General features: G+C 36.0%; 1 protein-coding gene across 1 annotated transcript in view; it reads right to left on the bottom strand.

Moving 5' to 3' along the window:
• The window catches only part of CPLANE1 (ciliogenesis and planar polarity effector complex subunit 1), a 97,267-nt gene that overhangs the window by 59,857 nt on the left and 18,983 nt on the right, over positions 1-18,427 (bottom strand). Inside the window, exons 15-20 of the mRNA XM_072958766.1 lie at positions 16,433-16,597; positions 12,831-13,004; positions 9,222-9,450; positions 7,977-8,116; positions 5,117-5,334; positions 2,820-2,984 (exon numbers count right to left, since the gene is read on the bottom strand). Coding sequence (XP_072814867.1) covers positions 2,820-2,984; positions 5,117-5,334; positions 7,977-8,116; positions 9,222-9,450; positions 12,831-13,004; positions 16,433-16,597 — 1,091 coding nt within the window. The remainder of the gene's footprint in view (positions 1-2,819; positions 2,985-5,116; positions 5,335-7,976; positions 8,117-9,221; positions 9,451-12,830; positions 13,005-16,432; positions 16,598-18,427) is intronic.

Below are 18,427 nucleotides of genomic sequence, written 5' to 3'. Positions count from 1 at the left end.
CTTCCAGAAAAACATGATCTAGTCAGATTCCTTTGTAGGCATGTTAATGGCAGGCTTCTTGTCAAACAAATTAGTAGTATACCAGATGTACAGAGTCTGTCTAGGTTGGGTATTATAAACAAATCTAGAAAGCTAGGATTTATGGAGTCTAACTCCCTGGAAAATGTCACACAAACTTTGTAATTAAAGAGATTAAAAAAGGAGATGTTAAATAACTGAAATACCTCCTCCCTTTTAGTGTCATGATATTAAATAAAGGCCAGGAAACATTTTTCTGCAGTGAGAAAATATTTGGATCAGTGTACACAATTCCAGATTTCTGTTTCTCCTGTATCTTTTGGTTATCTACATCCTTAAAAGTATTGGTAAAGTTTGATCCTAGAATGAAAAACATGTCTACACAAAAACTTGTACATAAATATTCATAGCAGCATTATTCATACTAGCCAAAATGAAAACAATTCAAATGTTTATTAATGGATGAATAAACAAAATATTACATAGTCATACAATGGAATATTATTCAGTCATAAAAAGGACTAAAGTATGATTTATGCTACAACACAGAGGAACCTTAAAACCCTCATGCTAAATGAAAGAAGCTAGTCACAAAAGGTCACATATTGTATGACTTCATCTATATAAAATGTCTATAATAGGCCAATTCATAGAGATAGAAAGTAGATTATTGGTTGCCAGGGGCTGGGAAGAAAAGGAAATGGGAAGTTACTGCTAATGTTTTTCTTTTTGGGGTGATGAAAATGTTCTGGAATTAAACAGTGCTGATGGTTGTAAAACTTGGTGAAAATAATAAAAACCAATGGATTGTACATTTTTTTAAAAGGTTAATTTTATGGAATGTGAATCATATGCCAATTTTAAAATGGTAAATAAGTTAGGTAAAATAAAGATTCTGCACTCTATTAATTTTCTATTGCTACTCTAACAAATTACCAGAAATTTAGTGGCTTGAAACAACATCCAGTTACTCAGTCTTTGTGGATGAGAAGTCTAGGCACAGCTGGTTCTCTGCAAAGTCTCTCACAAGGCCAATCCAAGTAATAGCAGGGCTGCCTTCCTTTTTAGAGGTTCTAGGGGAAATGTATTTCCCACTCACTCAGGATGTTGGCAGAATTCCGTTCCATGTGGTTACAGGACCGAGGTTTCCCCATTTCCTTGCTGGCTATAGGCTAGGGCACATTCTCAGTTTCTACAAGCTACCTTCATTCCCTGGATCATGGCCCTCTTCAAAACCAGCAAGGCTGAACTGAGTCCCTCTCACTCTTCTAATCTTTCCTTTTGCCTCATTTCTCCTGTTTTCCTTTTCCACTATATCTCACTGACTGACTCTTCGGCCTCCCATTTTGGCTTTACTAAAGGGCTTGTGATTATATCAGGCCCACCAAGATAAACCAGGATAATCTCCGTACTTTAAAGTCAGCTGATTAGTAATCTTAATTCCATCTGCAAAATTTCTTCAGGTCAAATTAAAGCAGTGTCTAGATTTACGTTTGAATAGCCAGGAGATAGGACTCTTTCGAGCCATCTTTAGAATTCTGCCATATCCCTTGTATTTGCTTTAATCTTATATAGTTAAAATATTACTTGTAAAAATTTTTCATAAGGAGGAACATCTTCAACTGAGCTGTTAATTTTAAGAGAATCCACACAGTCTTTACGTGCTAGTTAGTTCATTAAAATTAGGTTAAGTGAGATTATTGTCAGGAGTTGGTAAGTAAGATCAACCTTCAATGCAAATTAAACAGTTTTCTAAAATAAGCAAACGTTCAGGCTCAAAGATCTTGAAACTGTTAAAAACAATCCTTCAATAATACAGGAAGGATTGGAGGTACAGCTCAGCGGTAGAGCACACGCCTGGTGTGCACAAGGTCCTGGGTTCCATCCCCAGTGCCTTTGTTAAAAGGAGAAAAAATACAGGAACATTCTTTGCCCTTCTCAGTAAACATACTTCAAAACAACCCTGGGGTGTTATGATATAGAATGAGTATAGTTTTAACTCATTTTTATGGTAGTTTTATGCAAATTTCACAAATCTTTCTCTCTAAAAAGAAAGACTATTTTTCAAGAACTTGATAAACAACTTCTTAGTCCCTGTAAGAGTTCCTACTGAAAAAAGTTACAGACTCATTACATTTAGTCATTTACTCAATGGCCAAATTTTAGTTATTTAGGGCTAATAATATTCCCACATTTTATGAGAGACAGATGACAGGCTTACAAAGGAATTGCAGCTGGATAAGCAACATAGGAGCAGATGTCCCATCCGGCTGCAGATCAGGTAAGAATGCCACGACATCCTAGCTGAAGTCAGTGCAGAAGAGGATGACAGCCCGAGAATCAATCTGAACTGCACATCTCAGAAGACAGCAGGGGGTAGACTCTGACTGGTGGAGACTACTGAAAGGCAACACAGTCAAGAACTAACTCTGAACTTCCCATGGTCTGACCCCACAGAATACAGATAACACCTTGGGAGAAGTGGAGCAAACCCTGAACTGAGTTTAAATCCTCAATGATTGTGGGAGAAAAAGTAACTGAAATTACCTGGAATTAACTGACTAGTTACACTTTGTACTGCCAGATAGGATGAGACTAAACATAGAGATCCAGTTCAGAGTCCTTAAATTTCAGCAGAAGGAACTTGGTCTGTCTAGGTTTCTTACTGTAAATGAGCCTGAAATTTATGGATTTATAGCACAGGACTCCATGGGGAAAATGTCACAATTATACAAGTTAATAAACACTAGTATATTTAAATTGTTTAACATAGAACACAAGTGACTAAGACACTTTCGTACCTTCTGCATGACTTTTCTCGCCCATCTCAACTGCAAGATGTACCACTGTGCTACAGGAAAAGAACACCGAGCTGCCCGGAAAAGCAGGAGAACACGCTGAAGGATTCCAGACACCTTTTGGCGATTATCTTTTTCAGCTTTTAAAAGAAGATCATCACCATCTTCCTGGGGGAAAAAAAACCCACACCATTTTAGTAGCTAGTAAAATGGAAATTTAAAATGTTGAAGTAAAAATATAGTGCTTCTCAAGCTACAATATTCCTCGATGTTTATAAAGGAAGTTTTGAGGCACAGCCTCAGAGATCTCAACTATAGCTATTTCTAGTGTCAAGGAAACAGTCCTCTCACCTCAAACAATGTAAAGGGATAAGTCGACCCTAGTCCTGAGTCCCCCGCTACAAAACTTAAAGCCCACCACTCCTGACTCCGCTGGTGGAACGTTACAGAGCACTCCTTCCCCATCCTCTGCCGGAAAAATCCTGCGTACATTTCAAGGTCACCTCTCTGTGGAACTCTCCCACTGTGTGCTACTATGGTGCTTTGCTCAGATTTCTATTACAGCTCTTACTTATTTATTCTTACTGATTTATGCGTCTGTTTCCCACACTTATTGAGAACTACCCAAGAGCAAAGGCCTTGTCATCTGTCTTTGTATTATCACAGTGTACAGGAAAAAGTCCAATATGTGGTAGGATCCAATAAATATTTGCTGAATAAATATAATCCAAGCCAGTAGCTACAGATTAATTTCCCCAGAGAATGAGATAATATGAGTACTGTGAACATTTGCCTCTCCACGTCCTCCTACCATTACCACTTCTTAATAGTACTCAGGTTTTATCTGGGTATTTGCCTCTTCCCTATGATTCAGGGAAGCTGAACCCATACCCCCAGCTTCCAGGGAAGGTCCTAATCAATTGCCAAGCAATTCCTTGCATTAGCCCTAGCCCAGTGTCTGATTCAAGGACAGGCAACAGACCTCAGTCAGTCTCACAAGCATGACTCTCAGTTCTCTTACTCTGAATGCTGGGAGAAAAATACTTCTACGATTTTCTTTCTCCCCTTCCCACTTCCTCTGGACATAGACAAGGTACCCTTAGAAGCTGCTAGCAGCCATCCTGCTCCCACAAAGGTAGCCAGTCTTAAACGAAAGCTGACACCTTAGAAAACAAAATAGAGAGAGAGAGTCCAAGTCTTTGGTAACATAACTGGGCTTCTCGATTATGCCAATTTTGACCAAGTTTTCTGTTACTTACAACCCAAGGAGTTCTAACTGCTACAGAGCAACATTTAAGAGAAATCCTACCATTGAAGATTATTTTAATAAAAAATAATAAAATGAAGTACTACTAAGAATAGTAACCACTCAAATGAATGTCAGCATAGTATATCCCAAAATGTTGTAAATGTTATTTCTAATTCCTAAACCAATATATTGAAGACTCAGATGTGAAATATCAACAAATGAAACATTTTAACCTACTGAAACATAACTCTAAGTATAACAAATGAGAATATAGCAAATAACTCAAAAAAAAAAAGAAAAGACGAGATTCAGATAGAAGTTGCTAATTCTAAAACAGTAAGTAGAAAGGAAACAGTACAAGAATCACTTCAAAATGTTAATCAAATATTAAAACAATTTAAATGTAAATAATTTACATTAACACTTTACATCTTAAAACCAGCTAATTGCAATTGTGTTAGGATTTTCAATAAGAGCAGAGGAAAAGTTCCTGAGAGGAATACAGTATTGTTATTTATAAACGAGAACTATCAATTGAAAAGTGCAGGATAAAAAAAATGACCTTTCAAATCAAAGGAAAATCAAAGCAAGTTTCTCAAAAGAGGCAAAGACAATGAGATGAATAAAAGACTAAAATAACATCTGGTTCTAAATTCTGACAGTCATTATTTTGCTACCCTAAACAATGTTTATTTTTTAAAAATCTGGATGCAGAGAAGTATCTCTTCATTTTGTTTTATTATTGAAATAATTTTAGCATTTATCATAAACTTACTATGTGTCCTAGGCCCTAAAGTAAAAGCTTTTACAGGATATCTCATTTAATACAATGGTGCTATCAGAGGTAGCACTTTATCATCTGCACTTTACAGCTAAGGAAACCTAGACAGCATTTGCCTAAGATTATACAAGTGATAAACAGTAAAGCTGGGATCCAGATGTTTGCCTTCAGAGCTTGAATTTTAACTTGATGATTGTTATCGAGTTGATTACTTTAAAAATTGGACAAAGTCAACTTGAAATTAATTAAAAGATTAAGCACTAAGCTTACTTCACTGAGGACAGCTGGCTGAGGACAGTATAATGGAGGAGCTGGAAGATACAAGCCGACCGGCACTAAGCCGCACAGTCTCTTACTGAAGTCCTTGGCAGAGCTTATCAGAAGCTGAAATGTCTCTGAAAGAATATCTGCATCAGCCATAACTGCTGCTTTCAGTACTTCCTGCATAGAACCCAACAGCAGACCTGCATCTTCCTCTTCAATGGGATCTACCAAGTACAAAATTAGGTAAAGTAGTTAAAATTTATATTGTACTCTCATTCTATTTTGTAGGATAAAATTTCGTATCTGAACAACCTGATTGCCAAAAATAAACATATTGGTTGACATGCAAAACACCCAAACTTCTAGACAGAAATTTAATAAAGATTCTGTTACTTTAAGATTACAGGCAATCAGAGAACAAAGACTTTTTCCAGAATTATATAAGGTGTTATAATAACAATTATATAATAAAAATATTCTTGGAATACAGTCTTGACTCAAAAATAATAATAAAAGAAAAAATACTAACAGGAAGAAAAGAATGTCAGGAAAGACACCAAAATAATATACAACATCATGTGAAAGGCAGTGAGACAGTAATTATTTTCTTTTTCTTGTTTTGTTTTGTTTTGGGGGAGATAATTAGGTTTACCTATTTTTTAATGGAGGTACTGGGGAATGAACCAGGACCTCATGCATGCTAGGCAGGCGTTCTACCACTGAGCTATACCCTCCCTCTATTTTCTTTTTCTTAATAATCCATCACTGTACATTTATAATAAAAAGGACTTGTGAAGCTAAAGAAAAAACCAGAAATACACAAAACAGTCATACAGTATGGCTTCAATTATATAAATATCTGTATATAAATATCTGTATATATACAGATATATTTGCCAGAAGGCAAAATGTATAGAGATATAGAATAGGAGACTTAGGGACTTTTATACTAGGAAATATTTTAAGCATACTTTAAGGTACAGAATATAATATAAAAACACTCATATCCTAACTTTTCACCCTTGTCTGATATTAACGTTTTTCCTACATTTAATTTAGATTAAAAAAATAAAATGTTACAGACATAGATGAAATTCCTTAGGTACCGATCATATTCCATTCCTTCTCTCCAGGGACAGTCAAATCCAGAATCTGGTGTGGCTCTGCTGGATCTCCTATTTGACATATGTTGTGTCTTCCTAGTCTATATTGTACAAAGTTTAACTTCTCTTTCATATTTTCCAACTCTTTTCTTTATATCTCTTTTGTATATATTTATTCTTATATCTCTCTCTGTATATTTTGTGTGTGTGTGTGTATATATATATATATATTTATACAGAGAGAATTCCAAATTCATTTTCCAGTTCACTAACCATCTGCTGAGTTTTTTGTTTTTAAATCAGTTGGTTAAGGTATAATTTACATACACCAAAATTCATCCTTTTTTAAGTACATGGATCAAAGAGTTTTGACAAATCTATACAGCCTGCAAGAACATTTCCATCACTCCAAAAAAGTTCTCTTGTACCCCTTTGTTGTCAGTTCCCCCTTACTCCCAAGCAACCACTGAGTTGCTTCCTGTTTCTATAGTGTTGCTTTTTATAGAATGCCACATAAGTGGAATCAGACAGTGTGTAGGTTTATTTCTGAGTTCTTTCATTCAGCATAATGGCTCTGTGATTCATCCATGTTGTTGCATGTTACCAGTAGTTCGCTCCTCTTCATTATTTTTGTGTGGCTATATGAGTTTGTTTACCATTCACAAGTTGATGAGCATTTGGCTTGTTTCAAGTTTTTGGACATTTGAAAAAGCTGCTATCAACATTTATGTACAGGTTTTTCAGTGGACCTATGCCTTTATTTTTCTGGAGTAAATATCTAGCAGTGGAATCCACTGACTTTATTTTCTCTTTGTTTTTGACCCCTGGAAATTTCCCTTACTTGCTTTAAATCTTAGCCTTTAAATGTATATTTTTATATTTTATCTAGAAATAAACTGTATCTATGTAGTGACTGTGGGAAAGTTTTTAGAGCACCTAAAACAATATATTGACAGAACTGGAAGTTCATACTGGGAATTTTTTAGTCCTTTTTTTCAAAACTGACTTTCATATAGATACATTATCTTTTCATTTACTATAAAAATAAACTGACAGAAATTATCAAAGAAAAGTCTTCAGTCTGATTTCCAAGTATTATGAGTTCTTTTCAGAAAGAGAAGTTACAATTAATAAATTCTAAGAATCAAGAGTCAGAAGTCTCACTCCTTAATAGAGATAAGCACTAATAAAACCAAAGGATCCCACAGTTGTCCTGGTTTTATCATTAAATATATGACTTTAAATAACTGACTTCATTACTTTTTTTTTTTTACTTCATTACTTTTTGTCTAAATTCCTACATCTGAAAAAGGACAGACAAATTTTATAGGGCTCCTGGGTAAACCTATGTAATACATGTAATATAACATTATTTTTAACTTTGCAATACCACTCTGAACTTTTGAATTAAAAACAAAAAACACTATGATTTATGCATCAGGCAAGAAGTTCTAAGCACCCTTCCATGTCTGAGATTTTACGACTCCATGACTACAAAAGAAAATAATCCAAATGCAGCAAAACACCACTAGTATAAAGGCAGGTATGGATAATTAGAATATCATTCAGATACTGATCATCGTGTTTTGAGCTGTGTCAGTTTTGGATGCTCCCATAATTAAGAATAAATAGCATACTTTTATTTTTGATAAGCTTACTTCAAAGCGTTAATATATATGTGAGTATTTAAAAGCATTTTCAAATATCATAAGCTTTACAATATGTAAGCTGATACATGTGCAGACCATATATAGGTAACGCACCTGTAAATTGTTTATATTTTGAGCCCATTTCAGTTTTTGCTTCCAAAGAGGCTGGCTGACCTAAAAAACATTGCAGTTTTTCCTGGAAAATCTGTGCAGGAGTCATATTTAGTGGTAAATTCAGACCTTTTTTCTTGGACCTGAAATCATATCAAATTAAGGGAAATGAATCCAAAGTTTGAAAAAAAGGAAACATTCATACATCAAGAACTAACCATGAAATTTTAAAGAACAGAGAAATTCACTTTATTCATCCTATATTTAGAAAAGAACTAATCAAGAAAATATTGTATTAAGGAGAGCAGTAAGGCGTTCCCTGATTATGGTACTAATACATCTATCCATCCTTACCTCCCACTGCTGCCTACATACGTACTCTACCCAAACCAAACTGAACTCAGTTTTTGCCACATGCCTTTGCTCATGTTTGGAATGTTCTCTCTTCCGACAGCTACTGAATCTGTCAAGATCCCATCTTCCCTCCAATGCCCATTTCAAATGATATCTCCTACATAAAGTATTTCCTGTCCATCTCTCACTTGGTATTACTACTCTCCCCGCTGTACCACTGGCACTTTTCTTACAACATTATGTAAATTATAATAATGTTTTGTCCTATTTTCTCTATTAAACCATAAATGCCCAAGCATAGAAACTACGTACCATTTAAGTTTATATCCACGAAAATACCTGGTATAGAGCCTGGTACAGACTGGTTATTTAATAAATAAATATATGTTGAATTACTGAATTGCAAAATATAGAAGACACAGCAATTCCATAATATTCAGAATAGTTAAAACATAGGGATTAGTTTGATTAGCTTAAGACTCAAATCCTGTCTGGGAAAGACAAACTCTCCCATTGACTACAGGCCCTTTGAGGGCACTACTAACAAATAAAAGTTCTAAGCAGATATTTTAACACAGAAAGCAAGACCCTGCAGCACTGTCCCACACAGCAGCTGCCAGCTGCACGCAGCTTTCTGAATTTAAACTAATTAAAATTAGATTGAAATGTGAGTTTCTTGGTCTTACTAGCCACATTTCAAGTGCTCAATAAATACAGATGGCCAGTAGCTATCCGACCGGACAGCACACACAGAATATTTCCATCACTGACGACAGTTCCGTTGGACAAGGCTGAACTAAGGATTCCACAAAATGTGTAAATACCAGCAGTGAGTATACTTTAGGTGACACCGTTACACTATTTCTTAACTTAAATGTGCCTAAAAATGCACACCTTGGGAAACTGCTGTCACGTTTACAGAACAGTTGGAAGGCCACAGCGATCGAAACAGACGTCTTCCAGTCTCCAAGTTTATGTGCCAGCCACACTGCTTCTGGAACCAGGCCACCAATAAGTAATAATTCAAGGGCATATTCAACTGTCCACACATTAGAAAGATTCTGCTCTCGAACAGCACTGGCCACCTTAGAGTGTTGCAGAGGAATAAGTCGAAAGGACTGCTCTGTGGGTAAATTAAAGAAAATGGATATTACAATTATATATAACAGAGCTCATGCCTCCTTACACAGATCTCTTCAATCAGTATTTTCCACACAGAACCACAACAAGGAAGATACGTACAGAACGGAGTAAAATAATGCTTTAACATACTCTAGAATAGTTTTTGTTTTAACACGGAAGAATTTGCCTCCTTAGTGGGTCATGAAGCAAATGTCAGCATTGTTTAAAAAATGAAACAGTAGACACAGAAACAGAAGAGACAGTGCAGAGTGCATTACACAAAACAAAGGTAAATACGTACAGTTTAATGAAGCTTTTTTGTCGGATAAAATAAACATACACACACTTAAATGTACTGGGCCACAGTGTACAGTTACTGCTGCGGCTGCTGTGAAACACACGTCTATTTCTCTACTACCTTACGACGTTTGGAGGGCAGAGACTGCATTTTCACTTGACTGCATTTGTCATAGTACCGATCATATGATAAAAAACTAGCTCGAGGTCATTAATACTCAGGCATATTAAGTGTTCAATATATTAGTATTAATAGTGTATTGAAATAGTATTAGAAAGTAGAAAAGTGTAATTTTCAATAATCCTGACTAAACAACAAGAGTTCAGTCTGGCCTGAGATTAAATACAAAGGGTATTGACATCCTTCTCCCCAGGCTTCTGTACCTTCCCCCTATTAAAGTGATTTAAGTAAGCAACTTCAAGATATGGTAACAGCTCTGTTATTTTTTTTAAATACAAATGGCTAAGATTTTCACTCACTCCCTCAGAATAAAACTGGTAAATAGTATACGTGGGTTTCTGCTCTTTGAATGAAATGATTAGTCTCTCACATGATCTTCATAGGCTCTGCCCACATCAAGCACTTGGCAAACATTAGGAAAGAAATGAAAAATTTAGTCAATCAATGACTCTGATTCTGCATAGGCAAAAGGCCAGGAGACTGACTACATTTTTCCGTTTTTTAATTCACTATGAGTAAGGTACTGTACCATGAAAAGAACTTGAATAATTTAAATTTCTGAAAATTTTACTGTTTTCACATAGCAAACATCACACCAAATAAGAAACTCAAATCCCCTATACATTCTGCCACTAGCTCTGATTTAAAAGATTAACATGAAATACACTGTGCATCAAGCCTGCTGATATCATTTTTCAAGACAGAGGGAGATTAAAAAACTTAAAGGATATGTACCAACTTTCAGATATTTAAATTTTCTACAATCAGTCTCAGGCATAGGAAAAGAACACAGAGACTTCTCTCCTACTCTCTCCTCTTCACTGGAAAAATATTTACATAGCAAATAAAAAGGTGCATCTCTGAGCTTTTATGAATGTTTATGAATCTGTCCAGAAACAATTCAATGATGCTATCACCTTTCTTCCTAGAGCGTGATCAAGATGAGTCTCCCCTAGGTTTGTAAAGCCTTCTGTAAAGATAAAGATTATGAGCAAACAGCAAAAGTCTTGTTTATACCCGTGGCACAGAAAAACAAGAAATTGAGACAAACTTCCTAAGTACCAGGATTTTACCTTTTTTGTTTTTTTCTAAAAACCACATGAAGTTCTACTTCTTTTCTTCAGGAAAATTATACAGATTAAGGATATTATTTGTTGTCAGAAACACTACTAAAAATAGGGAGTATAACAGATAAATTCTGTGGCTGTGACTAAAATGAGAGCTTAAATATAAAATAATTGTAATAATAATAATGTCAAATGTACAAGGAAAGAAGTAATACCCATTAGTCAGAGGAAAGCATAAAGGCAAGAGAAAGGAGCACAGCCCGTTCTCAGGGAGAAAAGGCCCGGAGCATGGGCTGAATCTGAGTTAGGGCACGGTGGAGAAGGGGGCAGAGCACCTGTTCCTCTCCTTACACCAGTTTCCTAAGAGAAGCCAAAATCAGGTCAGGGCCAACTTTTCTCCCCCAGAGAAGCAGGGACCCAGAGTAGAAACCTCGAGACAATTTCCCTTCTGCTCCTACCTCACACAGAAGGCTCCCTAGGGACGAGAACCTCCTGAAGACTCCCGGTGACACCAGAGACTAACCCTCCTGTTGAAGCATCCAACTGGGGGAGGACACTCCTCCACTCCAACCCACATCCTGAGACAATTACAGAACAGAGGCGTCTGAACACATAGCTCAAAACCCATGGTTCTGTGAGTAAATCTATTAAACACTTGTTGCTACCTTTATTAAACTTCTAATTACATGATATCTTATACTATTGTAATCTATGTGTGCCCTGTACATAAATATGTTCATGTTACATAAGTCATTTCATGTTATTTCCTGCTGAAAGCCTTCCAATAACTTCCCATTGTACTTAAAATTCAGATCCCGCACCCTGGCTTACATCATCTGACTTCATCTCATATTACTCCCCACCTCACCTCTGTGCTCCAGCCACATCAGCCTTTCAGCTTCTCAAACATGCCAAGTTTGTTCCTGCTCTGTGAGCCTTCGCATAGGCTCAGGTTAGGCTGCTCTAAGTCCTATGTGTAGATGTCTGGCTCTCTCTGTCACTAACAGTTCAGGTAAACGTCACCCCCAGAAAGCTCTTGCCTAAATTCACCACCTGAACATGCCACTCAGTCACAATGCACTTCTCTGCATAATAATGATCACCATTTGATATACCTTTGTTTATATATTCATTTATGTAATTTTCTGTCTCAACCTGCTAAATGTAAATTCCATAAAAGAACAGGTAATTCATCCGTTTTGTTCATGACAGTTAGGATAAGACTGTTTCATATGTTAAAACAAAACTACAAATGTTTTCATATTTTATTAATTTCATCTGGTGCAGGCTAATATACTTCCAGCTCGCACAACACTATTTGACACATAGCAGGCACTTATACAAATTAGTAGAATGAATGACTACCATAGAAATCTGTGTAAGTGTTTATTTCCATTAGGTCAGGGCAGTTATCTAGCACAGATTGAGATACATTTTGACTCTATTAACGAAATGATTAAATAGAACAAAGAAAATTACCAGAATAAAATTATAAAAGTAAAATGTGCAAATAAAATTAAATTCTAAATTAGCATCCTCAAAACTAGTTAAATTTGTTAAATTTGAAGGTGGCAGCTCTTTTACTTAAAAATGGAAACCTCATAATACTAATGTGTCTAAAATGTATCATTACAAAAATATATATTCAATAAAAACAAGTCCAAAGCAATCACCTCGTTCAGATTATATTCATTTGTAAACATTCACCTGTGTCTCCTATGTGTCAGGCACTAGGTGAGAACAGTATTATTTACTAGAATAATGATCACTGTGTATTATGATTTGAAATATTACGTGCAAAAACAAGGTGAGAAAATTATCTATTTACTACATTACCTGTTTTAATATGAAGGGGAGGAAGAACATTCACATTGTGAGGTGGCAAAATGCAAAGAAGCTGATTGGTGAAATAGGCGGCCATGAAGCGAGCCATGGACTGGACAACCCGCATCGCCGCCTCAGGATGAACATTCCCAGTCATTCCAGGCTCACAGGGAGACTCCTCAGGAACTGCAGGATACATACAGCAAATGACCAAAGGAGATTCTGATCAAACTATCCAAATGGGGCAATATTTAAGTTCCCAACAGTATTCAAGAACAAAATTGTAATTAAAACTTTCTTCTGAGTTGAGCACCCATGGCCTGCACGAGCTATATTTATAATAGGTATCTATACTTCTTGAAGACAGTAGAACAAAAATAATTAGCTCACAATTATGAGCACATACACTCAGGAACTCCTTATGACTTCAAATTACTAGTTTTATCTAAAAACATGGACAGATTTATAAAAACAATCCAGCCTTACAAGCTTAGCATTTCATTATTTAATTTCTCTTCTTTCTCCCCTTTCTAATTTTCTCTCTTTAAAGAAAGGAGGCAGGGTTTACTCCAAAGATAATCTGAAAAGCACCAGAAGAGTGATTCTTAATGCTTTTTTCTGTACCATTAGGTCTGGGAATTATGATATACTCCCATTAGTAAGAGTATCTCATTCCTGTAAGATTCTTTTGGGAGGTAGGCACAAAAGGAATGCATGGGGTAGAGGGAGAAGGCAGGGGAGGGAGAGAGTCACATCAGGATTTCTAGGGTGATTCTGACATAAACTAAGCAGGCATACATGATGACATGTGTCATCCCTATTTGAGAATCAAAACTTGAGGGAAAGGTATAGCTCAAGTGGTCAAGTGCATGCTTAGCATGTACAAGGTCCTGGGTTTAATCCCCAGTAACGCCTCCAAAAATAAATAAACCTAATTGCCTCCCTCTAAAAATTAAATAAATAAATAAATACATACATACATACATACATACAAACTCAGTAACAGAAACAAGCATTGGGATATTTGAAAATAAATAGTTAAAGACTATTAAATACAGATAAATACTAAGTTAACATTAATTTTTACGAGATTTATGGCCCCAACAATGGCAAAGTATCTTCCTGTCCCAGAAGTCACTTGGTACATATTCACAAGAATGTTAATTAAGTTCTATATGAGTAGGGCCATTTCTTCTTTTCTCCCCCTGGGTAGGGGTAATTACGTTTATTTATTTATTTAATGGAGGTACTGGGGATTGAACCCCAGACTTCACACATGCTAGGTACACATTCTACCACTGAGCTATACTCTCCCCCCAGAATATGGCTATTTCTATCTTGTCACTGTATCACCAGCACCAATCACTCCTCTTACAGCAAGCACTCCAAGGGTATTTTTAATACACTTTATTTTACATAAAAGGGTTCTGAAAAAATTTTATTAGCCTTCAAGCAGGACTCTTCATTTAATCACTCTAAGTTTGGGAAAACCATACTTTTCTTCACATAACGTTAAAAATACAGAGGGTAAGAATTTTTTTCTCCTAGGCAAAAGACTTAGAGTAGAAATTATACAAAGGCATGATTTCCAATAATCTTAATAATGCAAAAACTCATTATACAAAACTCAGGAATAAGCCCCTTAAACAGGAAGCAACCTAATTCTAAAAGATATTGTCATAGAGTAAAACTGTATCCATTCATAAGTTTAAAAAAGTTTAAAAGGGTAATTTTGTATATGGCATAGTAAAGGTGTTAGTAATAGCAACCTTATGCAATAAAAATTAAATTATAACTACATACAATAACTTAATGAGGTAAGTGTGCAGGAAGGAGATAATAGCAGGCTTGACTACTCGAAAGGCTTATAAAGTTGCTTATAACATTGACCTTTGGTTGGTTTAGGAACTTGGATATGGGGAGGATTCCCACCACTTTAACTGATGAAGAGTGGCTCACTGGACCTAACTGTACAAAAAATGTTGTTTAACTGAATATCTGCTTTCTTTCTGAAAGTGTGGAATTTTGGCATGGGCTAGGCAGAGAGGGTCTACGTGACCAGCCCCTGATTAAAAGCCCTGTGCACTGAGTTTCTAATGAGTTTCGCTGGTAGGCAACACCTCAGATGTGTTGTCACAACTTTTTGCTGGAGGAATTAAGTATGTCCTTTGTGACTCTGTTGGGAAAGGATTCTTGGAAGCTTGTGCCTGGCTGCCTCCGGACTTCACCCCATGCTGCTTTTCTCTCCGTTGATTGTGCTTTGTACCTTTTCATTGTAATGAATCACAGGTGTGAGCACAACCATCTACTGAGTCCCAGGAGTCCTCTCTGTGAATCACTGAAGTTGGGGGCTAGTCTTGTGGACTCCTGACCCAGCAGAGATATGCTTAATGGATTCTAAGCAATTATCATTATAAATGAAAACAAACACATTACTATAGGTTCAACTTATCTTGAAAGTCAAATTATTAATGACAATATTGCTGGAAAAAAAATGAAGAATATTCAGTCAGTTAAAAAATCACACATAAAAATCTTCCACTCATCCACAGCTAACAGGCCTTTCTCAAGGGCAATTTGATACCAGGCATCAAAAGTCAAAATCATGGATTTTCTTTGATCTGTAAACTCATTTCTAGAAATTTATCCTAAAGACATCATTAGTAATGCTTACAAAAATTTATGAACCCTGCAGCATTATTTAAAATAGTAAGTAAGTGGCAACAACCTAAAATGTGCAAATAATGAGGAAAAGGCTTAATAGGTTTTTTAAAAGAATATTAATTTACACTGGAAAATATTCATCATAATATTAAATTTAAAAGATTATAAAACAATACACAGCTCTGGTACTATACATATATAAATGTATATAGACAAAAAAGTGGTAGAATTAAGAGTGATTTCATTTTCTTCTTTATACTTTTCCATATTTTCAAAATTGTCTAAAATGAACATGGACTGCTTCCATAACAAACACAAAAATTTAAAAAGATAAAAATCACAAAGAATAAGAAATCTATAAACAGTGGCTGAAGCCAAAAAAAAAAATTATCATGAACTCCATTTATTCCGTTTAGAAAGTTCTTATATATTGAGCCTTTCTGACACATTCATATGCATAGTATACATCTAATGTCTACCACCATACAACCATTATCAATATAGTATGTATTTGTTCTTATGTATCTTTCACTCTGGTTATTGCTTAATGTAAATATACGTCTTTTAAAAAGGGCAATCCAGATACTCTGCAGCCTCTTAAACAGACTTTAAAAGGACTCAGAATACCTCAGAAAGTGATTTCCATCACTTTAGTAAACCACCTTAGGCAACAGTTAAAGAAAATATAACTGTATTAATGAAAAGTTCTTGGGTACCGATAGTATGTCCAACAAATGTGGCAGTGGGACAACAATTACATCAGTTTAGCAGGCTACTACTGCTAAGCCTAGGGACCCAAAGATTAAAAACAAACACACACAAACATGACCCTGCCACTGAGAAGGTGACAACAGGGTAGAGCAACCAACTTTTATGCATAAGCAATTTCACATCTAAACCTATAAACACAAACTACTAACATTAAACATACTGGTTTTTGAAAAGCATACCTGAGCAATCTTCATTTTCATTCACAGGTAGGTAGGACCATCTCAGTATTTCTCTTACTAGCTGATCACACAATCCTTGAGCATCATTTAAATTATAGTTATAGAGGTGGCAGTATAAAAGGGAAAGATAATAGCGCATCTGGAGAAAACACGCCCTTCTTCCTCCTTAAACAGGAAAGAATTAAGCTTACATTAAAAACATGCTAGCTGGGCAAAGTTCTTGACCTGGGTGCTGGGTAGATGCAAGCATTTAGTTTATAAAAATTCATTAAGCTGTACACTTGTGTTGTGTAAACTTTTCTGTATGTTTTATACTTCAGCAAAAAACAGGTCAGCAATACTTTGTTCTTTTTCATTTTAAGTTCTGAACAATTTTATTTTCTTTCATCAGGCCCTAGGATGACTAAGATTTTATCTAAAGAGAGATGCAAATCAGCCTCATCTCAGTACTAAAATCCACTAATGACATCTGTCTCAAGTACACATAACATGAAACAGAAAGTTTAAAAAAAAAAACCACAAAAAACAAGAAACTGTACAAATACCAAATAGATAATCAAAGGACTTTCCAAAGAAGAAACACTATCCAATGAAACAGGAGCCCAGGATGACCGCCTTCAAATATCTGAAGGGTGCTTAGGACTGAGACTGCTGGTTGCCTGCCCCTTAGCCATGCTTCCTGAGCAGAAGAATTTTAATTTTATTTGGGGTTACAATGCACCCAGATCACAATTTCTTGCTAGATGTGGCCATGTGAAAATAAGACAAATTTCTGAACGAAGAGATAATAATACTGTGCAGAACCACCAGAAAGGCTGCTTAAAGAGAGGTAACTCAGCTAACAGGTGCACGCTTTCTTGCCCTTCGTGCCTTCCTCCTTTCTTCTACCTAGATGATGCACGTGATGGCTGGAGCTCCAGCACCATTCTTAACTCACGTAATGGCCTTAAGATGGGAAGCAATGCATTTGGTGATGGAGAAGAAAAACTAAGACAGCATGAGTCCTTGAAGAGACCACAGAAACACCAAATCAGCCCCATGCTGCCAACTTCTCCTCTTCTAAGAAGGAGAAATAAACTTCTTTCTTGTTGAAGCCACTGTTACTTTCAGCCTCCATTATAAGAAATCATTGCAAATAGATACAACTAGAAACATGAATTAAATGAAATGGTCCACAATGGAACTCATTATGAAAACTTTCCTTCATGAGAACTTCTCATCACATTAATGCCACTCTTCTCTATCCAGCTGGACAATCCCTATATGCAAGAACTACATCAGGCTTCTTTCTCTACTCAGTCACAAGTCCAACTGATTAAATTTATTAAATATTTGACAAATGTGACTTCTCTCCTCCAGTACTCTGGACATTGCTTTGGTTCAGGATCTCCTCAAATGACTAATTTTCTTGCTTCTAGGTAAAATCCACATCTCCACACCACACTCTTACAAATGGCCCTCCATGGTGTACCAAAGTGATCTTTCCAAATGGCCTATATTTATTTGAAAAGTTCTCTTTCCCACTTATAAAGCATCTTAAGTGATCCCACACCTTTAGGATAAATTATTAACCCAGGGGCACTGCAGAATATGTTCCTTTATCATCTGCTCTGACTCTCACTTTAGCTCTCACCACACCAACCTCCAGGTTACATACATATTTCATGTAATCTAGTCCTGTTAAAGTACTGTAGTTTACCAAAACTGCCATGGTTTCTCATGCTTTTGTTTGTTTGTTTGTTTGTTTTGGCATTTTTTTTTCCTTTCATGCCTTTTTGCTTTTGGAATGCTATTTCCTTTGTTAAACCATTCTCACTACTTCAATTGGATGATTTTCACACAGTTTTAAATATCAACTCGTCCAGGTTTTCCCAGGACTGATTGCATTCCAGCCTCAGACCGTATGAAGTGCTCTTCTGTCCTTCCCCAGCAACTACCACGAAACATAATGAGAAACATGCCAGTTATTTATGTAATCTCTCTTCCAGGTTGTGG

The sequence above is a fragment of the Vicugna pacos genome, chromosome 3 (genome assembly GCF_048564905.1).
Source record: "Vicugna pacos chromosome 3, VicPac4, whole genome shotgun sequence".
Classification (NCBI taxonomy): domain Eukaryota; kingdom Metazoa; phylum Chordata; class Mammalia; order Artiodactyla; family Camelidae; genus Vicugna; species Vicugna pacos.
Note: the sequence above shows the minus strand (reverse complement) of the source record. Positions and strands in the feature narration are given on the sequence as shown.